The sequence below is a fragment of the Zonotrichia albicollis genome, chromosome 5 (assembly GCF_047830755.1).
Source record: "Zonotrichia albicollis isolate bZonAlb1 chromosome 5, bZonAlb1.hap1, whole genome shotgun sequence".
In the NCBI taxonomy this organism is placed as follows: Eukaryota; Metazoa; Chordata; class Aves; order Passeriformes; family Passerellidae; genus Zonotrichia; species Zonotrichia albicollis.
In genome coordinates, this window is record NC_133823.1 from 8,304,757 (window position 1) to 8,329,618 (window position 24,862).

General features: G+C 44.6%; 1 protein-coding gene across 1 annotated transcript in view; it reads right to left on the reverse strand.

Moving 5' to 3' along the window:
- ATRN (attractin) overlaps nucleotides 1-24,862 on the reverse strand; it is a 150,411-nt gene that overhangs the window by 72,885 nt on the left and 52,664 nt on the right. The window contains exons 7-19 of the mRNA XM_074540740.1: nucleotides 23,756-23,846; nucleotides 22,384-22,627; nucleotides 20,501-20,684; nucleotides 18,090-18,244; nucleotides 13,641-13,725; nucleotides 11,838-12,058; nucleotides 10,564-10,685; nucleotides 9,908-10,046; nucleotides 7,797-7,978; nucleotides 5,491-5,707; nucleotides 4,148-4,333; nucleotides 2,348-2,581; nucleotides 1,177-1,314 (exon numbers count right to left, since the gene is read on the reverse strand). Of these exons, the coding sequence (XP_074396841.1) occupies nucleotides 1,177-1,314; nucleotides 2,348-2,581; nucleotides 4,148-4,333; nucleotides 5,491-5,707; nucleotides 7,797-7,978; nucleotides 9,908-10,046; nucleotides 10,564-10,685; nucleotides 11,838-12,058; nucleotides 13,641-13,725; nucleotides 18,090-18,244; nucleotides 20,501-20,684; nucleotides 22,384-22,627; nucleotides 23,756-23,846 (2,198 nt within the window). The remainder of the gene's footprint in view (nucleotides 1-1,176; nucleotides 1,315-2,347; nucleotides 2,582-4,147; nucleotides 4,334-5,490; nucleotides 5,708-7,796; nucleotides 7,979-9,907; nucleotides 10,047-10,563; nucleotides 10,686-11,837; nucleotides 12,059-13,640; nucleotides 13,726-18,089; nucleotides 18,245-20,500; nucleotides 20,685-22,383; nucleotides 22,628-23,755; nucleotides 23,847-24,862) is intronic.

The window sequence follows — 24,862 nt, forward strand, 5'->3', positions numbered from 1 at the left end:
GAGAGCCCAGAGGAGGCCCCAGAGCTGCTGCAGGGCTGGAGCCCCTCTGCTCTGGAGCCAGGCTGGCAGAGCTGGGAATGTTCCCCTGGAGAAGGGAAGGCTCCAGGCAGAGTTCAGAGCCCCTGGCAGGGCCTGCAGGGCCTCCAGGAGAGCTGGAGAGGGACTGGGGACAAGGCCTGCAGGGACAGGACACAGGGAATGGCTCCCACTGCCAGAGGGCAGGGCTGGATGGGATCTTGGGAATGAAGAATTGTTCCCTGGGATGGAGGTGAGGCCCTGGCACAGGGCGCCCAGATTTGCTGTGGCTGCCCCTGGATCCCTGGCAGTGTCCAAGGCCGGGCTGGACACTGGGGCTGGGAGCAGCCTGGGACAGTGGGAGGTGTCCCTGTCCATGGCAGGGAATTGGAATTAGTTTTATGGTCCCTTCCAACCCAAACCATTTGATGATTCTTTGATTAAATCTCTTAGGAGCAAGAAGCACCTTCCCTCACTTCTGCACCTCTCACACCTGGTCTCTGGTTTACAGTCTCCCCATGGCAGAGCACTGAAAAATTCACAGCAGTTCAAAATCATACCACAAGGTTGCAGGTCAAAACTCCAAGTCTTCCATGTATATTTGTCAATATTAAATGCATTGCTCTTTCAAGGAAGACTTTTTCCCAGTTTGTTAACTGGATCTTGCACAGCTGAAAATGGTTCTTTGTGCCAAAGAGTCCCAAAGCACTTTACAAACTGAAATGCAATTTTAACAGGGTTCTCCTAATCCTCAACTGAAATCCAGCCAAGTCTTCAGTGAAACATTGCAAGCCTTTACAAAGCAGACAATTTTAACTATAAACACAGAACACATTAACCAAAAGGAATAGAAGGTGAAACTTAGATAAGCAGAAATTTGTTCAAGACATTTGGATCAACACTGTTTCTTTTAAATACAGGATCATCAAACACTAAAGTACAGACATTTTTCATTGTGGTCATTCCAAGTTTAGAAAGGAGGCTATAAAATCATCTTTACGTGCAGTGAAAGGAATTCCACTCAGCAGTCTAAGTGTCTTTGATTTGAAGAAACAAGAATTGAGCCTCACCCACAGGAAAGAAAGCATAAATTATCAGGATGTAATTTGTGTTAGGCCAGCAGAGGACTGAGCAGAGCGGGAGCCTCGGGGCTGCACTTACGCTGGCAGGTGCCCCCGTTGGTGGGGTCCCCGTAGTAGCCTGAGATGCAGGTCTCACAGTGCCTGCCTGTGGTCAGGTTCTCACACTTCTCACAGACGCTCTCGTTCACACACCGGCTGTGCCCGTTACACTGGCACGCTGTGGGAAAAGCAAACAGGACACCTGTGAGTGCTGGGGATCAAACACAGCCCTCAGAGACCCTCGGGAGCTGCACTGTGCAGGGGACAAATGAAACCATTTCATGCATCTCCCTGAGAGCTTCTCGTCTCTTGCCAGCCATACATGGGCCCAAAGACTGGTGTACATCAATAAATGGAATTTAGAGCAACACACTGAAAACTCAACTGCAAAACACTACATGCACATTGTACTGGAAGCTGCTGGTGGGATGGATTTACAAGGAACGGAGAGGGGAGTGTGTTACATGGCTTTGCAAGGGTTTTTCAGGGTGAGAGAGATAGACGAGAATCTTGGCTTCATGATCAGAAGGCTGGATTTATTAATTTATGATATATAATATATTAAGACTATACTATAAGGAAATAGAGAGAAAAGTTCAGAAGCTTGCTAAGCTAAGAATAGAATACGAATCAATAACAACAGTTCTATGTCCAAGCAGAAAACAAGGACAACTCTCCTGTGAGTGGTCAGCAAATCCAAACACTCACAGAAGACCAATCACAGCTGCACCTGTTGCATTCCACAGCAGCAGAGAACCATTGTTTACATTCTCTTCCTGGGGCCTCAGCTTCCCAGAAGAGGAAAAATCCCAAAGAAAGGATTTTTATGAAAAAATGTCGGTGACAGGAGTGTTGGTTTTGTGTCAAAAACAGTTAAAAATCATCCTAAGCATTATTAACACTTAAAACGACCTTCAAAGGAAGATCTGCCTTCCTTTCAAACAGACTTAAAATAAATAAACAAACAAAAGTTAAGATCTGTAGGGAAAGGAAAAATTTCTCCCAAGTAATAAATGTCTTCATGCAGCAAACCTGCGCAGTTCAGCTGCTTCACAGCCCCTTCCATCTCCAAGTGTGTCATTCCTACTTATATTCCATGCTCTTCTCCCCGCTCCATTAACAGGAGAGAACACAAGACACCGCCATAGTGTTGAAAACTCTCTCCCCTTGCACTCAGTGGAAACGTAGGACAGTGAAACGTTGCTCTTTACCTGGACACTGGATGAAGGACCAGTTGTAGCTGGTCTCGGCAGGGCACATGCTGACGTTGAGCACGGGCTCCAGGCTGTGTTTCCCTGGCGTGGAGGGGGTGGGCATCCTGACAGGCCCCCGGTAGGAGCCCTCGATGCACTTGCCCTTGCCGGTGTTGCTGGGATCCGTGCACCACCCACAGCCCGGCTGCTCCAGGCACTGAGCACACGTGCAGTACCCTGAGCAATTTTCAGCTACAAAAAAACAAACCACGATACAAAATTGTGGAATAAAGTACAATCTCAAACACAGGCAACAAAAAATGCAGAATGTATTCTATAACTGTATTTTTATCTCACCAAAATATTTATCTCATCAAATCTAGAAATATTTATTCTGATATTCACAGCAACATGTTCATTCATATCAGCATATTTATTCCAGAATCTAAGATAACCATTAACAAAGGTTCCAACAGTCAGTGAGTTACAAAACAGCACAACACACACACAGGTTTTTCGAACCATTACACACCACCCTCTAACACTAGAGGTTAATGTTCCCTCTACAAAACATCTCTGATTTATTTAAAATAGATAGGATGATCAAATGAGCCATCTGGAGGCAAAGGCTAAAACCCAGCCAGTTTAGTCACTTGGAGCCTCTTCCTACCACATTTCAGTATCACATGCTATTATTTCAAGTATTTAGCTGAGGCAAAAAGCATAGAATACAAATAGGAAAATAAAATTCCACCCTTTAGCCCCTCCTTTCTCTAATGGGATTGGATTTTAGGGGTGACAAACTCTTAACATTCTAAAACTTTTTATATTTCTTTCCCTAGACCATCTTGAAAAATATTTGCTGGATTCTTGGTGTTGTAAGATAAGCAGACTTTCTATTTTGATGTTTAAATAGACAATATTTGCCTTCAAAAAGAAAAAAAGTTTGTTTTCCATTATTTTAGCTTACTCATCTCCTGCCTGATGCTTCCTCCAACTTTTGACCTCTGGCAATATGGGAAGTTCATACTTTCATGTTCCTTAAATTCATTTTCTTCATCTCTTATTTTGCAACATTTTGAGCTACTTGTGATGCCCCTGCTCACACCCAGCTCCTAAAGAATTCAACATAAATAAAGTAATTTCTACATCTTCACTTTTTTAAAAACTTAAAACTTTGTTTTAAGTTTTTAGGCCCTTTTACTCCACTTTGAAAGGAAAACACACTATTCGAAAGTGCCATGAAGCTTTTGCAGTTTACTCTCATCTACCTAAAAGGGGCAAAAAAGTAAATAATTTCTTTAAAATTAGGTAGGAATTCCTACTACAGTCCGTAAGTAGACAATACTTCAGAATAAAACACCTGTGTAAACCCTGATTTGGATTTGATAACCAGGCAATTGCAGAATGCTTCGGGTTGGAAAGAGGCCGTGTTGTTCCACGCCCTCCATGGGCAGGAGCCTCTGGCTGGAGCAGGGTGCTCCAAGGCCCATCCAGCCTGGCCTCATCCCCACCATCCCAGAGAAGTCCAGCACATCCCACAGGGCTCTCCACAGCCTGTACCCCAGCAGGAGCCTCTGGCTGGAGCAGGGTGCTCCAAGGCTCACCCAGACTGGCCTCATTCCCTCCATCCTGGGAATGTCCAGCACAGCCCACAGGGCTCTCCACACTCTGCCATGGGCAGGAGCCTCCCGCTGGAGCAGGGTGCTCCAAGCCCCATCCAGCCTGGCCTCGTTCCCTCCATCCCAGGAATGTCCAGCACACCCCTCAGGGCTCTCCACGGCCTGTCCCCCACCCCAGCCCAGCACTGTAACTCACGGGGACAGCTGCTCATGGTGTACCACTCCATGCACTGCCCGTAGGGGAAGGAGGCCACGTAGGCGTTGGAGTCCACGCACTGCTGCATGTTGCTGCACCACATGCACTCGGAGCTGCCGCTGGTGCACTCGGCGCAGGCGGCGCGCAGCGCGCACGGCGTGCGGCACTGCTTGGCGCTGTGGTTGGCTGTGGGGAGGACAGCATCAGAGCTCTGCCAGGAACAACCATGCCCTGCTCCCACTGGGAATGGACCTAGGGACCATCACATCCCAGCCCATCCCATCCCACCCCATCCCATCCCAGCCCAGCCCAGCCCAACCCATCTCTGCCATGGCAGGGACACCTCCCTCTGCCCCAGCCAGGCCGGGGCACTGCCAGGGATCCAGGGGCAGCCACAGCTGCTCTGGGCATGGAGCAGTGGTCTCCTTTTCTCTGCAGTTCTGCTGATGCATTCCTTAGTTACCCTCCCCAGCAAAGTGCAGGGCAGAGCCCTGTTTTACATGAGCTCACAGGAACATGCTTTAAGTGATTAGATCAGTTCCAGACATCAAACAAGGACTGAACTAACTCAGCAGTTTGTAGTCTGAGCCAATGCTTTAAGTTTTGCTTCAAGTGACTGTTCTTAGACCATAAAAGCCAGCACAAAGCTTAAACCCAAGTGCTGCAAGTGAAAACATACATAATTTGAGATCAGGTTCCACATTCAGGATTCGCATCCTGCTCTTCCACAAAGAATGATTTCAACTGCTGCAGTGTACTTAATTTTTTTTTTAATCAGCCAACTTCCCTAATACTTAAAGTGGCATTAATTGGTATTCAGAAATGATCAGCTACAATGGAGAATTAACAGACCAAGCCATCTGAAAAGATATGCAGTTTCAATAAAGCTGGAAGACTTTTCCCAAAAGCAAATAGATTGGTTTTTTCAAAGTTCTCATATCTCCAAAGTGTCTTGGCCAATTAATTTCAAACTTTGATAAAATCCTCCTCTGGCTACATAGCAAGGGAGGAGAAAAAGGGGAATTCAATCAGAAAGTTACTATTAATTTTTTATTTCTTTGAAACAGGAGAATGCTGCATACCATAATTACCCTAAATGTCACATGTAGGTATGCAATTAAGAAAAAAAATAATTAAAATAATGTACTTCAAATATTACAGTTAACAGCATAAATAGTCAGCTATTTTTAAAATTTCTATTTCCTGCATGAAATATATACACAAGACTCTTGTTCAGAAGTATTTTTCTTCGGCAAAGTCATAATGCAGCTGGTTTAAAATGTAACAAATTGCATTCTCTTTACCTTCCAGGAAATATAAATCAAGCAGACAGCAGCTCTTACCTGGCCTTTCACAGACACTGCCGTTGACCTCATTGATACATGTTGCTGCCTTCAATCCCTGTTGGGAAGGCTCAGCTAAATATCCACAAAATCCAGCATCACTGGGTTCACTGGGAAGCCACTGCACCAGGGTGTTGGTGAAGGGGGACATGTCTTCCCAGCACCAATAGGAGACATTGATTTTCCTCAGTCCAACCCATGGAGTCAAAGTTTTGGGCTAGAAATAAAGAAGCAGGTCAAATCTAAAGTAGTGTTGCTGGACACAAAATTCATAATACAAAGATCCTATAAGACAACTATTTCTAGTGGCAATTTATTTTTGGCACACTTTCATTTTGGGGAGGAGCATTTGAGCTCTGTTGATATAATACGTGGTTTTACCGCTAAAATAAGTAAACATCACCTACTTCAAACCGATTTTATGCACTTTTATACCCTAGAGCTGCAGCTTCCAACAGCAACAGGGTTACAAAGCATATCATGCTAACACCAACATATTTTATTGTTATTACCAAACATCTACATAGAGTTTACTTGAAAAAGGAGCAACTGCAAAGCGGAGCCTCCCCCAGCACAGCCACCAGTGCTCCCAGCCCCAATGTCCAACCTGGCCTTGGGCACTGCCAGGGATCCAAGGGCAGCCATAGCTGCTCTGGGCACCCTGTGCCAGGGCCTGCCCTCACAGGGAACAATTCCCAATTCCCAAGGTCCCATCCAGCCATGCCCTCTGGCAGTGGGAGCCATTCCCTGGCTCCTGTCCCTGCAGGCCTTGTCCCCAATCCCTCTCCAGCTCTCCTGGAGCCCCTCCAGGCCCTGCCAGGGGCTCTGAGCTCTGCCTGGAGCCTCCCCTTCTCCAGGGGAACATTCCCAGCCCTCCAGCCTGGCTCCAGAGCAGAGGGGCTCCAGCCCTGCAGCAGCTCCGGGGCCTCCTCTGGGCTCTCTGCAGCAGCTCCACATCCTCCTGCTGCTGGCCCCAGGGCTGGGGCAGCTCTGCAGGTGGGCTCTCACCTGAGGGAGGGGCACAGGGACAGAGTCCCCCCTCCCCTGCTGCCCATGCTGGGATAAGCTCAGGATACACTTTCCCACCTTATAAGCATTCTATCCTAATATCCATTAAAACAGGCTCCTAGTCTCTTTAGGCTCACTTTTCAAAGGACTCTGTAGGTGGAAAAAGAACCCTGTAAATTAACAATTCCTTTTTACACTGTGTAAAGATTTAAACACTATGAGGGAAGGGCTACCATGTGTCTTTAGGAATTGACTCTACACCCAGCTACTGGAATATCCAGAAACACCTGGAGCTGTCAGAATCATGTATTTTTTACAGTATCCCAGGCTTGGCTTCCTCATTCTACAAAAGATTTAATGAACAATCTTGCTTAAACTGCACCCTACCTTTCCTTGGCTAAATTGACTCCCCTCTAAAACACTGTAAATGTTGAAACTCCACTTTAAAATTACAAAGGGTATCAAGGCAGGGAATGTTCTTGTTTTAACAGGGGAATATTTCTCTTAAGTACTGAAGCATGTTCTCTCTTGAAAAAAAGCAATCCTATTGCCTCCAACCTCATTTTTCCTAGAGAGAATTCTCCCTACAGTAGCCTCTGGGACCAGGAGTTGTTATTCTGACGTGCCATTAGGCCACAGCAGCTTTCCAGGCTAATCCAGGATTTTAGAAGAGATGCACAGCATCATTCTTTGTTAGGACTGTAGCACCACCTACACAACCTGCCCTGAACATCTCCCTTCTTCACCCAGGGACTGGAAAAAATATGTATTTATTTCATTGATGCATGAAGAGGGAAAAATTCCAATTCACTTCTCCCCAGGCCTGACAGAAAAGCACCTGCCACTAAATGACACCCAAATAACGCCCAATAAGTCAAGCAGCTCTGTGGAGTGAGAAGGTGACATTTTAAACAGCTGCTTCTCTGAGTGCAGTAAATAACACTTTACATTAAACACCTCCAGTGCCCCAAAGGGGCTTTTATTTATCAAATATTGTGCACAGGCCAGCAGAGGGCTCCTGCTGCAGTCCAGTATTCCACCCGGGAAATGCAGGTGTGATTTCAGCACAGAAAGAGGTCCCTCTAAGGAACTGTGTATGTTTATGTTTATCCTTTCCATTTACATTCTCTACAATTTCAGCTCAGAAGCACCCAGAGGGTACACTTAATTTCAAAAGAAAATCAGTTGGTTTTGGTTAAGAGGCATTTCCATTGTGTACAGAGCACACAATACTCCAGCAAGGACTTCTCCACAGCCACAGCTTTGTAACGCAAAGGATGGACAAGAGAGGCACTCACTGAAGACTGAATCTTCTGCAGCTCCTTCAGAACAAATTCCACCTTCTTCTGGGTAGTGAGAGAAGCCAGTAAAGCACCGTTGGACCTACAGGACAGTTTGGCATGATCGTAGTTCTCCTTGGCGTTGGTGATCCTCAGGCAGGAGTTGCCAACCAAATGCCAGTTTGTTCCGCAGATGTTTTCTGGGGGACAAGGAGGGGAAAGAAACTAAACCCAGAGACACAGGTGACCTTCCCAACAATCAAGGTAGTGAAACAACCATTAAAAAACATAAGCCCAGGTGGGAAAGGGGCCAGTGGCCCCTGGGCTGTGGCAGCTCTGGGGTGGCATCAGGGCCAGGGCAGTGCCACAATGTCCCTGTGCTGGCACTGCGGGGGCACCTCCAGTGCTGGGGAGAGCCCTGGAGGGGCTGGAGCATGGCCAGGGCAGGAACAGAGCTGGGAAGGGGCTGGAGAATCCCTGAGGGAGCTGGGCAGGGGCTCAGCCTGGAGCAAAGGAGGCTCAGGGGGCCCTTGTGGCTCTGCACAGCTCCTGCCAGGAGGGCACAGCTGAGGGGGGTCACAGCTGAGGGGGGTCAGGTTCTGCTCCCTGCGAGGAGGGGAAACGCCCTTAACTTGTTCCAGGACAGGATCAGGTTGTGAAACAAGGAAAATTTCTTCCCTGGATTTGTTGCTGAGCATTGGAAGGGGCTGCCCAGGTCAGTGGTGGAGTCCCCACCCCTGGAAGTGTTCAGAAAATGAGCAGACATTGCCCTTAGTGCTGTGGCTTAGGGCCATGGTGAGGCTGGGGTAGAGGTTGATGATGATGATCTTGGAGGTATTTTCCAGCCTTAATGATTCTATGACCCCTACCACTAAGAAATACCCACAACCCCATCCCAAGGCAGTATGACTTGGAGGTGTGCTGAGAAATGTTGATACATAACAATATTGGAGGAGAAGGAAATCTGTTCAGGGGAGCTGAAGTCTGACATCAGCATTCGTACGTAATCAAAGCACGTATTACAATGTTGTACAGTAAAATTGTTGTAGGAGAAAGAGGGGAAACAAAAAGAATTTGTATTTTGTTGATGTCTTAAAGCCACCTACTCACCCACACTTTGTCAAGAGACCTTTTGGCAGGAGAGGGTTGTTGTGCTAATCCTGTCCACAGCACCAACTTCCAGGATTAATCCCTGCTTCAACTGGAGCACAACCTCACTACTGAAGAACTCCTTACACTTTGTGATTAATTATTTCCCTTGCAGAAAAAAACCTGATGGGCATTTCCAATGTGAATTCTGACTTAACAGATGGAAAAGCTCTCAGGTGTCAATTTTTCAGATGATCTTTTTACACATATGATCAGATCATCCCCTTTTCTATATCAAATAAAACAGGCCCCTAAAAGATGTTTTTCTCACTTTCAAAGATAAGATGTTTTTCTCTTCTTCAAAGTCTCCTCATTTTTAAACTGCTGCAGACTGGCAAACACCAGACCTGGACATGTCTCAGACCTACCCTGTCCTAGGGGAAGGCTTTCCACATCCACTAAAATGTCCTGTCTCATGGGTTTTCTCCCCTTTCTCTATATTTTATTACCTACAAATGTTAATCACTGAAGATCCCGTATTTCTCTCACAGTCATTGGGATAAAAAACAAATTACTGCAAGGGAACTAATAACCAACTCCTGTAAGCTCCACTGGAAGCACTGTAATAGGAGAATTTTCCTTAAACACTTCAGGTCTTACTTGCCTCATTTGTCCAGTATATGCCATTATGCTTTTGCACAATTTTAGTTTCTAAATTAAATAGCATGCATTATTAAATCTAATATCTTGCAGAAGCCTATTATCAACAGCTTTTATCAAATGAAAAGGGAGAGATGACATAGAGCCTAATAATTATACGAGTGATCATAGTCCTCTTCAGACAACTGGGAATGAAAAATATTCCAGCAGACCTGCTGGATTTACTACAAATTAAATGTCACACCAAAGCTGTTATGATTAAACAGCACTATTTGCTCCATCTCAACACTAAAAGCTACAGATTTGGGGTTAAAACCAACAAAAATTTTTAAAAACTTGCAACAACTTTTGGAGTGGGTGAATTTGGTACTAGTACCTACCTGGCAAAGCAATGCACTCCTGATTCCTAGGTTCCCACTGACAGTTTTGATCCATGGCACAGCTTTTACAACTTGTCTTTTTGTTACAGTAATAGGCAGGATTATCCTTAGGACAATTCTCATAGATAGTAACAGGCACCTAAAATAAATAGCACAGGTGAGACTTTCTGAGATATCCAGCCATGTGGGTTTATAACTGCCATGATTACAACGGCTGTTATATCACAGACCAGCTCTACAAGGCAATTTATATATCCAAAAGCTGTGGAACTGGGCACAGCCTGGACTGGTTATCCAAGATATTCCCCCAAAACACTGCCTGACGTGTTTTCTGTACTAAAGCTTTTACAAGAGGGCTATTTTGTTTTTTCTAGGGAAAGCCCTATTGATATCAAACCCAAAATGTGATTAATGAATAATCATATCACGGTGAAACCTCCAACTCTTCCCCTGCCCACAGCCATCCTCCTAAATTCATTGTAAAATACCATGCAAAATCCTTGGATCAAATTGAAAAAATTCAAACATGCAGCACTTTTGAGCTAGATATGCACTGGGAATAACAAAACAGGGATCATAACACTGACAGATGGAAATGTGGACATTTGCTATTCCAAAGGGTAAATTTAAACGAGGGAAGTGTTAAGAGCCATTACCTGTTCCTCTGTGCAGTTGTTGTGTGCTGGGATACACTGGTCAGAACACCACTGACAGCTGTTTGTGTTGGCTGTGCAGCTGTAGCAGTCTGTAATCTGATCACATTTTTCATTGTCTACAGCTATTAAAGAAAAAAACCTGCATGACCAAAAACAGGCATTTCCTGACAGAGCTCTAAGAACTTGATTATTTACAGCAAAAGACACAACCAAATAGCAGTGCCTGCAGATTTTCTGTTAGCAGCTAAAATCAGGTACTTTCATGTGTTTGAACTGATAGAAGATTGCTTTTATTTACAGCAGCAATCATCTTTAGTGCCCAAGGAGCCCTAAAACACACCACCAGAAAATAATGCACCAAGACATGGAAGCACAGGTTAATGCACAGGGAAGTGATGCCAGAGGATATCCACAGGGACAGTGGCCATCCCCCAGCACAGGCCCATCTTCCTGCAAGCCTGGCTTTCAAGTGGAGCATTTTCATGTGAAGCTCAAACTTTTCATTCATCTTTCCAATTATTTATTGCCTGTGTTTTGTGAAAATTTACTGTGCACTGGGAGCCCAGCAAGGCAATGTCCCCTTACATCAGTTTCTATTAAATAATTAAAGGCTGCACATCTGTTGCAGAATCAAGGGCTGTATAATGAATGTATCACTATAAAGTTGTTTAAAATTATCCTAAGGGGAAACATAGGAATCAGAGCTTAAAACGTGAATTCATTTTATCTGCCTCTATACATAGAATCATAGAATCCCAGAATGGTTTGGGTTGGAAGGGACCTTAAAAATCATCTGGGACCAATCCCCTGCCAAAAAAACAAAGTAACTTTTCCTAAAGCAGTATCCCTGCTGTCTCTTTCGAAGAGTACAGGATAACTCCATCAGATCCAGATGCCCTTCCTTGCCCCATGGTGCTCTTCAGCCAATTCTTGGCTCTCACAAAGTCAATTGTTGGAGCAAACATTTACAGAATGATGGTCCAGGCCTGGTTCTTGGCTGGTGTGCTTGTTAGGGATAGAAAAGTAACTACAAGCAGCAGGGTAGGAAAAAGATCTCATGAACAAGTAGCTTCAGGAGCAGGAGATAGAAACACTTCCACATCTCCAAGACCCCCAGCCAGAGGAGGAGCTGCCAGGACACATGGAAGCTCAACCACAGCCCCCTGTGTAAAACCTGACCTTGGAATGGCACACAATTAACACAGGAGGAGTTTGGAAGGAGAAAAAGCCTGCACACCTTCCAGAAAAGGGAACAGGAAGAAGAAGACACCTACCTGGCTTGGGAGGACAGTCTTCAAAGACCTTTTGCTGCTGTGCCAGTGTTGCATTTTCCCAGGGGATGCAGCGGGGAGGGCTCAGAGCCCACACACACCTGACCCCAGGGCCAGCCCCCAGGCAGGACGACTCGTTGCCAAAAGCCTCACATCTCTCAGGTGTGAACTTCAGGATGTCACTCAGGAGGAGGCTGTTGAAGCCTCCAAACACATACATGGTGCTGGACAACATGGAAGCAAAGAGAGAAAAACTCACAGCTGTTTTCATGGACAGACCACCGCTCCAGTAAATGAGATTTAAGGTCTGAGAGAAGTGTTTTATTACATGCCAGCATATATAAATCCAAATAAATAGCTCTTGGTTAAGGGAGGCACTAAAGAAAAGGTCAGACAAATTTCACTGTTTCAGAGAAGCCAGAGAGACTCAACACAGAGTCAAAGCTACTCAAGGTCATCACACAATCTCCCTCTACAGCCAAAACTTTGAGGGACCTGATCAACACGATTATACATAAAATGCTGAAAAATGTGGGATTCCCTTGTAATCCACACTGGCAAGACACAGAGGAAGGACAAAAATTGGAGAGATTCTACCACAGCATTAAACCAGAGTTTGGAAACTGTGACAAAACAATTTGTTGCTGTCACTCTCTCTGCTCCTCTGTAAGAAAACCACACTTTGCATGGCTGGTAACAACTGAGCAGAGTCATTGTGTCAACTAAAAAACACAAAACAACCCCCAAACAAATAATTTGTATGGAGAGGAGTGGGGGATTTCAAACCTCCTTCACTATCCCAGCTGCACCAGAAAAAACACTAAATTTTAACAGTTACACAAAAACGTCACACAAAAATTCTCTGTGCATCTGTGTCTGTCAATGCACCTTTAAAAATAAGGTGAAGGGCCAAGGCAGCTGAAAAGAGAAGTTCTGGTTAAATCATAAGTAGTTGTATTATGATTTTCATTCTATTTTAGAACTCCTATGAAATAAATTTCTCAAACTTGGTTGCAATGATCCAATAACAGCTGTTCATCTGGAAGCAGGGATATCACTACAGTCTGTAAGGCTTAACAGCCAAAATCTCACCTAAGATTTCACCCAAATACTGAACATCATGTGCCTGGGGAAGAGCAGCCCCACAGGAAAAGGTGTGTAAAGTGAAACACAGACAAATTTTAAAAAGCATGAGGGAAATTCAGTTTTGGAAATAAATGTTGTCAGTGCAGCTAAGAAAGAAGTGTGAAATACATTGAAATGCACAATTATTAAATAACTAAAAAATATAAATATATATATAAAAATAATGACAAAAATCTAATTATTGAAAAAACTAAGTGAGCTGGGACAGTTTAGCCCAGTACAGAAGGGCTGATGGGAACAGGTGAATACTAAAGACATTACAAGAGCGAAGATCTGCAAACTTTCAGAGACTCACAGAATGGTTTGGATGGGAAAGAACCTTAAATGCCACCTCTTTCCACTCCCTGTCATAGGCAGGGACACCTTCCACTAAGCCAGGCTGCTCCAAACCCCATCCAACCTGGTCTGGGACCCTTCCAGGGATGGGGGAGCTCAAAGCTCCATGGACAAGGGGGTTTGTGCCAGACCCTCAGCCTGTGCTGCAGCTCCTCATCCACTGGTGCCCATCCCCTACAGAACACCTGTGCCCAAAGCCCCAGAACACCTGTGCCCTCACCTGTTGTACAGCACAGCAGTGCCCATTCCCTATAGAACACCTGTGCCCTCACCTGTTGTACAGCACAGCAGTGCCCATTCCCCACAGAACACCTGTGCCCTCACCTGTTGTACAGCACAGCAGAATGCCCAAACCTGTTGACATCGTGGTGCAGAGCCAGGCGAGGCAGCACAGACCATCGATCACAGGCTGCAAGTGAAAAAGGCCATTTCAGAAATGTTTCTCTGGACAATGAAAAGACAATTCACAAAGCAGTTTCTTCCTGAGAGATCCCCAGGCACCTGAGATTCTTCAGCAAAGGCCCTGAGGGGCTGGATGGGCCCTGGCCCTGCCCAGGGCAGGAACAGAGCTGGGGAGGGGCTGGAGAATTCCTCAGGGAGAGCTGGGAAAGGGCTGCAGAATCCCTGAGGGAGCTGGGAAGGGGCTGCACAATCCCTGAGGGAGCTGGGAAGGGGCTCAGCCTGGAGCGAAGGAGGCTCAGGGGGCCCTTGTGGCTCTGCACAGCTCCTGCCAGGAGGGCACAGCCGGGGGGGTCGGGCTCTGCTCCAGGGAACAGGACAAGAAGAAACTGGTTTTTCCTCCTTTACTAGTAGGATTTTTGACCGTGTAACAAGTTCTGGTTTTATCTGTTTATACATGAATTATTTGTAGTTTTGCCCCAAACCAGTATCACTGAGAACAGAGGCTTATCTTTTTTTTACTTTTTCCATTGCCATTATGTTCCTAGAGGGCAGATATCCATGTTTTTAAAAATATTTTTCACTCATCATAGCTTAAAGATTTGTGGCTGTTTTTCTCTTTTAATACAATGTTAGATTATTCCATCTTTTTCTATTAGCATAAAATTTGTAAGTTCTGCTTCATTTTTCACTTGGTTTCTCAGGTAATTTTTTTCTTTGGGCAGCATGGGAGAAAAAAAAAACAAATTAAGAAACATCTAACCCACTGAGCAAAGGAACAGAAGTAGGAAAAATCAGTCCCATTCATAACACTTAAACTTCATAAAGGGAATGGATCACCTTGGGGGCCAATATCCCAGAGGCACTTGGATGCATTTTATGCAATTAAGACAGAAAAGTCAATCTTCTGTAAAGATCTACAGGGTCCTCAAATACTCCTAAGACTCTTTAACATGAGATAGAACCACTGAGTAGTGGACTGACCCTCTGGAAAAAAAAAGCTCACAAACCAAACTAGTCCATGGATAAACTGAAAGGGCAAAAAACCCCAAAGTTTCGTTTTTTTTTTTACTAAATTTAACTGGAGAATTGTTGGATAAAACAATTGGATGCTCTGGATGCAGAGCAATTTTGTTCAAGAATGCTGATAAAAAAAAGACAGAAGACACAGATTTAGTACTTTGATAAATTGTGAATTTGGAATTTATTTTTACATGTCATTTGCTCCATCTTCAAAGAATTTAACCTAACCCAGCATCACTTCCAAGCTAAATATGCCAGTTCCAATTTTTAATAGAAGACTTCAGAAAAATTGGACAGCAATTTGCAACTTTTTGGCCATCAAGTTGTGTGTTATGTGAGGCCAAGAAAAATGTTTTTCTAGATTAATAGAAGGCCTGGAATATTTTGGTTTCTAAGCTTCTTTGCCATTTTTAACCAGAGATCAAATATTGGAGAAAGTAAGTAATTCTGAGACTACCAAGAATCTTCTCCTTCCTGACTTAACCTAAAACTTGCAATGCTGGGATTTATGAAATACACTCTTCAAACAGAACATATCAGCTACAAAACCATCCAGCCCCTCCCTGTGCTTGTCATCAGAATCAGAATTTTCATGGGCTAAATAGAAGAGGTTTCGTTTCTCTTCTGTAGGGAGAAAAGATCAATTTAAAAGCAACACCTTTACCTAAGTAGCAGGTGGAGGATTAAGTGAGGCATTTTTCCACACAAAGCTGCTGCAGAGCAGGAAACTTTGACAAAGGCCAGAGAGACCAATTTTGGGGATAGGAAGAGCTAATTGGCCATTTCAGTGTACAGGAAATAGGGAAAATACTGAGAGACAGCTCTGCCCAAGCGTTCACCCAACCCAAATGTCAACAGACCAAAGGCTTGTCCTGAGAATGGAGAATAACACATGCACACAGCTGGACTGTTATCCTGAAACCTTCCCAAACTAGGCAGCACCTGGACAATTTGAATTTAATATGCCCCAAGCTGGTCAAGTAGAGGATAAGGGACAAGAAGCAGAAAAATTTTTATTGCTCACCGCCAGCACACATCTCAGTGCAAGCTGTTAGCATTGCCCCACACAGAAAAAAGGTTTTATGTCCTCCCAATACTCAGTGCATGTGCTCTGATTACTTGGAAATTTGAGGAGGGAAAACCAGAAAAAATTGATGATGTAAACAAAATTAGTTACTACCAAAAAAAGTTTTAATGACAAAGGTTAAGGAGAAGACCTGGCTTTGAAGCATTTGTTTCAGACTGGATTTAATTCCACTTCTCCCCAGTCTTCCAACCATCACTGTGATTAATATCAATCATGATGGCTAATCATGAAGATGTAAAAAATTAGTAAACCAGGCACAGAGCATACTATAAAAGTGGGGAATAAAGACAATTATTAAGCCTCTTCACTGAAAGCTCTCAGTATCAACTGGCCTTGCCTTGGGAACATTGAGGGTTAGATAACAGGGGGGTTATATGGGCTTACTCCCATGGAGACCAACAGGAGCATGGCCAGGGTCATTAATTGCTGCACAGATCATGCATGAAGAACCACTGACAAGTACTTCTGCTGTGACACAAGTGATGGGCCACCACCCTAATGCCTCCCTAATCACACGGGATAAGGGAAATCATGCACAATGGCTCCTGCAATGAAGAGAACAGAAGTGGCCTCATTTCTGGAAAAGAAAAAAAAAAAGCTGCTCCTTTCAGGCTGAGAATCTCTTCTCTAAGGAATGAGGGGACTCAAGAACACCTCTCACCCACCATGTGAGGTAAAACCAATGCAAGCTCCCACGCATGAGTGTATATCTGGTAAGAACTGGGGACATTGACTACATCACTCATGTCATGTAGCACGTTACCTAAACCTGAACATCACTATTGGCAGATTTTGTCAAAGTAATGCAATTTGTGTTTTACACCTGACAGAGGGTTCAATAGTTCAGGGCAGATAGCAGAATGCAGAAAGAAAATCTATCACAGTTGCTACCAAAGTTTAAAAAAAATCAAACTGTTTATGACTGCCACAGAATGACAAATTACTGTGGGCTGGATGGCACCTTAAAACAATCTCATTCCAGCTCTGAACCATGGGCAGGAACACTTTCCACTAGACCAGGCTGCTCCAAGCCCCATCCAACCTGGTCAAATACCTCATTTTAACTCCTCAATTAAAAAAAAAATCAAAATAAGCTAAAAAAAATCAAAATAAAGCTAGCTAGGAGCCCACAAGGATTCCACAGGGATGTAGCTAGAAATCACAGGAGGCACGATGGAATCACTGCTATAAGAGAAAGCAAAAGGGCACAAGGATACCAAACCCTGATGGCCCAAGTATTCACTTGCATTTTCCTCTCACAAACCAGGAGTGAGATCTTGGTGGACAGTCACTTGGATATTTCAGGTTTATAGGACTATTTCAGGGAAGCCACGTTTAGGGCATTCTGAGAGCAAAAGGCAAATATCAGAGTACAGAAGGGCGTTTTTCCCCGTGTGAATTATCTGTGTATGTACCTTCTTTTATGTAATTTCACCTCTTCCTTCCTTGTTCTTCTTAAACTCAGTGTCTGGAATCCAAATCCACAAATAAATGCTGCCCTCTCCTGGCCACTGAAACTCAGCAAGTGCAACCTAATAACTTGGCCTAATGATTGAATAAAGCAGTGCACTGCACAGGTGGAGTTTCAGCAGGGTCTAGTGCTTGTAACAGTCCTAAGAACTTGAATTTTTGACCCATCATAGATTAAAACACAATCAAAAGATCAGAACAGATTTATGGCTGAGATAGGAGGACAGGAAACTGCCTCAAGTTGGGCCAGGGAAGATGCAGATTGGCTATCAGGAAGTATTTTTCCATGCAAAGTGTTGCAAAACTTTGCATGAAAGTTTGCATGAAAGAACAGGATAAGCTGCTTACGGCAATCATGGAATCACCATCTCTGGAAGTGTTCAAAAAAACATGTGGATGTGGCACCTGAGGACATGGTTTAGTGGTAAAAATGGTGGTGGTGCTGGGTTGCCAGTTGGACTTGGTGATCTTAAAGGTATTTTCCAACCTTAATGATTCCATGGTTTTATGATTCTGTAACAATATGCAGTTTAAAACCTAATTTTTAATGCCCAATGTTGTGTATAAACTGTTAACAAAGGAACTGCTGCTGTCTGTAATTAGAAATCATTGCCCCTCATGTGCTTGGAATTCTGTAGCAAGGTTATGAGCTCCTCCAGACTGCAGATCCCTGTGCCCAGCAGCACTTGGGATAACACTCCCACCATAAACCAGCATTCTGGAGACAAACTGAGGACAGCTCCTGGGGAACAGCCAAGTGTTTGGGGGTTGTCGTTATTTCTGCAAGAACTTACCGATATCATAGGCCATGAAATCCGAAGAAAAGCACTTGGCTCCATGGCTCATGGAGGTGTCGTTGTGAGTGTTTCCTCCAAACACCAGCATAGTCCCACTCACTATCACAGCTGTGTGCAAGTAGCGGAAAAATCGGCTGTCTTTGAGAATAGTCCTTCAGAAATAAAAATGTATCTATTAATGAGACTGCTGAGTACCTGGCAAAGGCAAAACACTCCATAAATCCAAGCTGAAGAACACTTTGAGGGCGAGGATAGTATCTAACTACTTTTCCTAATGAGCTGATTAACAATTATATTCCACATTGTTCAATTCCACCTGTAATTTCATTCTCATCTTTCCACTTGCCTTGCCAATTTATAGGAGAAATATACCTATGAGAGCCTCTTTCCAAAGCTGTGGATCTTCAAATCATCAGTTCTTTCCCTAGGGATTCCCAAGTTTTCACACTTGTCTTTTGAACATAGTCAGCCTGGGAAGACTCCAATATTTTGTAGTAACTCTGCTTTTACAGCAACACAAAGAAGTCTTTCACACTGGGCAGCACCTCTGCTCACAACTAAAAATTCTATTTTAAGGAGATCTATACAGCTCCTGAAAACGAAGCCCTACAGCTTAATACCTGCACAACATGCTGGCTTATCACAGACTAAATCATGGGAAGCACTAATCAAACTCACCACCACTCTCAACTTCCATCAGTAGGAGTGATGGCACTGAGCACAGAGGGTCATCTTTTGGAGGATTCTCCTACTTTTCTGAGAGGATTTGTGTTGAAGGAGGGGGGGACTCTGTCCCTGTGCCCCTCCCTCAGGTGAGAGCCCACCTGCAGAGCTGCCCCAGCCCTGGGGCCAACAGCAGGAGGACGTGGAGCTGCTGCAGAGAGCCCAGAGGAGGCCCCGGAGCTGCTGCAGGGCTGGAGCCCCTCTGCTCTGGAGCCAGGCTGGCAGAGCTGGGAATGTTCCCCTGGAGAAGGGAAGGCTCCAGGCAGAGCTCAGAGCCCCTGGCAGGGCCTGGAGGGGCTCCAGGAGAGCTGCAGAGGGACTGGGGACAAGGGATGGAGGGACAGGAGCCAGGGAATGGCTCCCACTGGGAAAGGGGAGATTGGGCTGGGATCTTGGCAAGGAATTCCTGGCTGGGCTGGAATTGTCAGATTTGCTGTGGCTGCCCCTGGATCCCTGGAGGTGTCCAAGGCCAGGCTGGACACTGGGGCTGGGAGCAGCCTGGGATAGCAGAAGGTGTCCCTGCCATGGCAGGGGGTGGAATGGGTTGAGTTTTAAGGTCCCTTCCACGAGGGGACATCAAGTTGAGTGGGTGGTCAACACACCTGAGGGACAGGATTTGTTCCAGAGGAACCTGGAAGAGCTCAAGAAGAGGGCCCATGGGAAGCTCACGAGATTTTACAAGGAAGAGAGGGCCTAAATCACTCAAGAATAAAAGAAAGAGTCAATGACACAAAAAAAAAAGGCAGAGATAGAGATGAACAGACAGTCCTACACTCTCCACTTGTCCAATAGGGCTTGCCAGACTGACAAAATAAATGTGACAAAAGAAAATTGGTGCTGCAGGAGTTTGGAAGAACAATGTCACATTTCTTAAGTTTCTGCCTACTCAGCCAGATTTGTCCACTCCGTGGCTGAAGTGGAAGATCAAATTAATCCAGAGAGGAAGTGGGGGTTATTTCTGTGTATACAACTGAGTGGGAAGGAAGGGGGCTGAAAATTAGTCACTCATTACCTTCCTCATCAGTACAGACTCACAAACAGATGTTGCAGAAACACAAGGTATTTTAACACCCAATAAGAGATGTAGTGATTCAAATTTACATGTGTTAACCCAAAAGGCAGTCAGGAGCCTTTAGAATCAACATTTAGAATAACACAGAATTAAGGACAATGTATTTCATCTCTGTTGCTCCAGGCTGTGAAGTGTGGCTATAGCTTTTTAATAAAACTCACCTTTTGGCAGCAACAAATGACAGAAGATTTCAGCTTAAGAAATGAACATTTCAAGCGGTTACAGAGCCAGAAGAAAATAGGGTTATAATAGAAATTCTTTTACAGTCTTAACTGTAGAATGGATTATCACTCGCTTGACTGCAGTAACTGCACTAATATGCACAGGCTGTATGGCTAGCAAGAAAAAAACATCAAATATTTTTCTTTTCAGCTTGAATCAAACAATAGATTAAAATGGATTTCTTGGCTTGTTCACACAGGGCTTGATTATATTGATTATATCATTCTCTATTCATAAAGGGGACATAAAAACAAGAGATCTAAGAGCACAGCATCTATCCTGAATTCAGGTAGATATAAACCACTGTACCCTCAAGAAATACCCATCCTCTTGTTCACTACAAACAAAACTGACAGGGCAGTAATCAGGAAAAAGAAGAAGAACAACTTACCACATGCGGGAATCCACTTCATATTTGTACAAATCATCTGCCAGTCTGTACTTGTTGGCACTGAAGGCCTTGTAACCCCCGTGGATATAGATTGATCTTGTATTTGGATCATAAACACTGCTGTGACCATATCCTCCCTGCACCAGAGCTCCGCTCGTCTGCAAGATGCTCCAGGTATTTGTCACTGAAAAATGAGTGACAAAACATGGCTCATTTCTGTCCATTAATAACTCATCAACAACATGGTGAAATAAATTGGGATTCCCCTGACTCAGATCTAGACACTGTCTCTATCACTTCACATCCAAAAATATTCCCCTTCAAAAAGTCTGTTGTCAAGGAGCATTGCCAGGTATTTTTAATTGGAGCAGAAATAGCTCTTCCATAGTAATTTTTTACATTTTGCAGACAAGATAAGTAAATGAGAAATAAAAAGTAGAGAAATAATAGATTGCATTTCAATGACATGAAAATGCCAGCACTGCAACTTGATTTTGAATGGGACTCAAGAGCACTTTTACTTTTTATATATATATAAATATATATATAAAGCCAGACAGCACTGAAGACAAGTCTGACTGTGAAGAACACTGCAGTTAAAAACTAATATGTGATTCATGATCCTGTATCTCACTCACTAAAATAACATTGGTCTGAAGCACTTTAGACATATTATAATGCCAAGTGAAATAAAAATACCACATTACACACATCACATTACACACCAAATCTCTGTAGTAAGTGCTGAATGAAACCCTATACAAGCTTCCCAACTGCAGGCCAGAGCAGGCACACCAAAGGCAAAGGAAGTGAACAGTCTGCAAGATCACACATGGCAGAAACAAATCGCTGCCTGGTTCTCTCTGCATTTCTCTGAAAGGAAGAGATCTCGCTCACATGGACTCCAGAGAACCAGGCTCCAGCAGATCCTCTGGATCAGCATGACTGGAGGACAAGGACAGCAGGAGCAAAGTGCAGACAGGGCCACTATTCCTGAGAATAACCAGCACACTCTTGTTGTGAACTTCCTGTGCCTAACTACAATCCTGACACGGTCTGTGGAGCCAGCAATGTGTCTCCATTTCTGAGCTGGGTACAAGTTCAGTTTGCCTGGAAAGCCTCCTGTGCTTCTCCAGTGCTTATAGTAGAACTCTCTGGGTCCGAGAATCAGAGCCTGGACTACTCCAGGATATGGGGGTCAGATCCTATCAGGGATACGGGAATCCAGAAATTCAGCACCTGTTTCCCACAGCATCTGCTGCTGGGGACGTGGGTGTCACGTTAAGCAGGTATTTGGTCTGAACTGTTACAGCCATTATTATATTTGCAGAATTAAAAAACAATTTCAGAAGTGTTTGTTTTGTCAGAGGGAGAGAGGAAAACTAATCTAAAATGTTCCAGAGGTGCACTGCTTTACCTCTCAATTACAGCTTTACATCTTTGGGACCTAACGCTGTGTATAAAGGTGGAGGCACGTGGCTGCCTGCTCACTGGGTTATACAAATCTTTTAGGTTCAACTCTTGCACATACAAACAAGAGGAGGAGAACACATTTGTCTGTGTTTTGCTATCTGAACACGAGTCATTTAAATAACATCCAAACCAGCTGATCCACTGGCAGGGCCTGGCAGGAGGGCTGCCCTTTCTCCCTCCTCACTCACACAGGCTGTACTCCTGCACAGGAAGGCTGCCCTTTTTCCCTCCTCACTCACACAGGCTGTACTCCTGGACAGGAGGGCTGCCCTGCCTCCCTTTCCCCCTCACTCACACAGGCTGTACTCCTGCACAGGAGGGCTGCCCTTTCTCCCTCCTCACTCACACAGGCTGTACTCCTGCACAGGAGGGCTGCCCTCCCTCCCTCCCTCCCTTTCCCCCTCACTCACACAGGTTGTACTCCTGGACGTTGCTGATGTAGCCGTAGAGGGGGCAGTGCCCGAAGAGCACCAGCATGACGGTGCTGTTGTCCCTCAGGGTGACCACGTGTGCCGAGTGCCCCACCACGGCGTACTGCTCCTTGGCGCGGGGAGCCAGCATGGCCCAGCTCTGCCGCGGGATGTGGAACACCCAGAGCTGGCTGCTCACGTTCCCCGTGGCATCCAGCTTGCCGCCGTACATGTAGATGTTATCCTGAGAGAAGGCACAGAGGGCAGGGAGTGCAGCATTAGGAAACTGCTGTTTGGGAAGCACTGAAGCTACTGATTTGAAATTACCTAATAAACTCCCCTGGAAAGGGACTGGGGACAAGGGATGGAGGGACAGGACACAGGCACTGGATCCCACTGCCAGAGGGCAGGGATGGATGGGATATTGGGAGTTAGGAAGTGTCCCCAGGAGGGTGTGAGGCCCTGGCACAGGGTGCCCAGAGCAGCTGCGGCTGCCCCTGGATCCCTGGCAGTGCCCAAGGCCAGGCTGCACATTGGGGCTGGGAGCAGCCTGGGACAGTGGGAGGTCTCTGCCTGCAGCAGGGGACTGGGACTAGATGGTCTTTAAGCTCCCTTCCAACCCAAATCATTTTGTGATTCCATGATGAATTTCCATGCTTTGAGGTTCTTCAAGCGCTCTGTTTGTGAATGACAGTGAAGAATTTTTTGAGTACTTATGATTAAGCTTTGCCCTGGCCTGCACTGTTTGAGCTCAACAACATTCCAAACCCAAAGATCAATAAAAGATCTTTGGGTCATTTGGATCATTTCCTTTCCACAGACTTTGCTATCCTGCTCTCACATGGTCTGCACTTACAGCAAGGCACACAAGTGAGAAAGGAGGAAAAAACTGTCAAATCCACTTGCTGTGTCAGATGCTGGAAGATTAGATTCACAAATTTACTTGCAGAGCAAGTAACAAAAATCCCTAATCCCCCAGCACTGCTTTGGTGTCTTGGACAACAGAGCTCATAAAAATATTCATGTGATCTACATAAAATGCAGCTGGGGAACTCGAGCAAACTCAGCCTCAGGCATTCTTGTCAGCACAGACAGCAAGAGGAAATAATGGACTCACTGGCCTCAAAAAGTCATCTTCAAAATCTCTGGAAAAAGGGCAAAGAAGGAGCACACAGGCAGAGACACTGCAGACTTCCTAGGAGAGCCACCCAAGGATTCCCTGGAGCACAAGGGTACAGCCTGGGCTGGGCAGGGACAAGCCTCTGAACGAGGACCGCTTCTCCCAAAGCATGGCTGACATGGGATAAGGAGTGGGAAGCAGGAGAGAAGAAGGGAAATCAGCTGGGAAGTGAGTCTGGAGCACTGAACTTACCTTGTGCAATGCCAACGAATGACCATATCTCATCTCTACTGAGTTCACAGAGCTGTTCAGTGGAAGCCACTCTTCAGAAATGAGATCATACCTGTATAATTAAAACTGAATTACTTTCCAAGGAATAGGTATTAATGCTGAGAATATGATTGTTTGTCCTTTCTAAGATTTGGGGAAAATTATTTACCAATATAGTATGTTAGATATAATTATTTACTGAAATAATAAATCCTGCCATGATTTCAGCATGCACAAAGCTCATACAAACTACTTACGGGTTAAAAAAAAAAAACAATTGAGCCTGCTCTGTTACTCAACATCCACAGGTTGATCTCCTTTGCCCTGTTCTCTTTTCCATACAAACCCACGAGCTAGCTGTGACAACCTACACCACCTCTCCCTCAAAAAAGTAGGAAAACTTTACACTAAACACAGGTAATTTGCAACTACTTGATTAGAAAAACTCTGCCAGCACTTAAAAAACACTATTTAATTATGTCTTTGCTATTCATGCTTAAAATAACATAAACTCTCTGCCCTGAAAATGGCTTGTGGCTTTTCATTTAAAATAAGGCACTATATCTGCCAAGCTAAGGGCCTTGTGAGATAAAATCATCTCTGAGAAAGCATTCAACAAAGTCATAGGGTATCCTATTAAAAAACAAGGTGTGACTTTGGAGGAGTAAATTGTGGGTGCAACTAGCAACTGTTCTACATTTAAATGTGTGTTTTCAGCTCCTCTTCCCCTATAAGAACTATTACCTCTGGATGTGAGTGCAGAATACACACCTCTCACTTGGGTCCATCAAAGTAAGGTACACAAGTATCTCTGGAAAAAAGTCCAGCTTTTGCCTAGATCTGCCCTAATACAATACAAAAGCTGGTGTTTTTAAAATTGACTATTTCCATGAAGTACATTATTATTACTTTATATTTTAGTTACTGTTACATCTCCTCAAACAATTGCATAAATGCCCTCAGCCTAATGCCATTCCCTGTTTGGTGTCCCATCCACTGTGGATAACCATCCAGAGTAATCAGTAGGTGTTAATTAAGGAGCCAAAAACTCAAGTGACACAAACACAAGATAGAGAAGGGCTAAAAAAC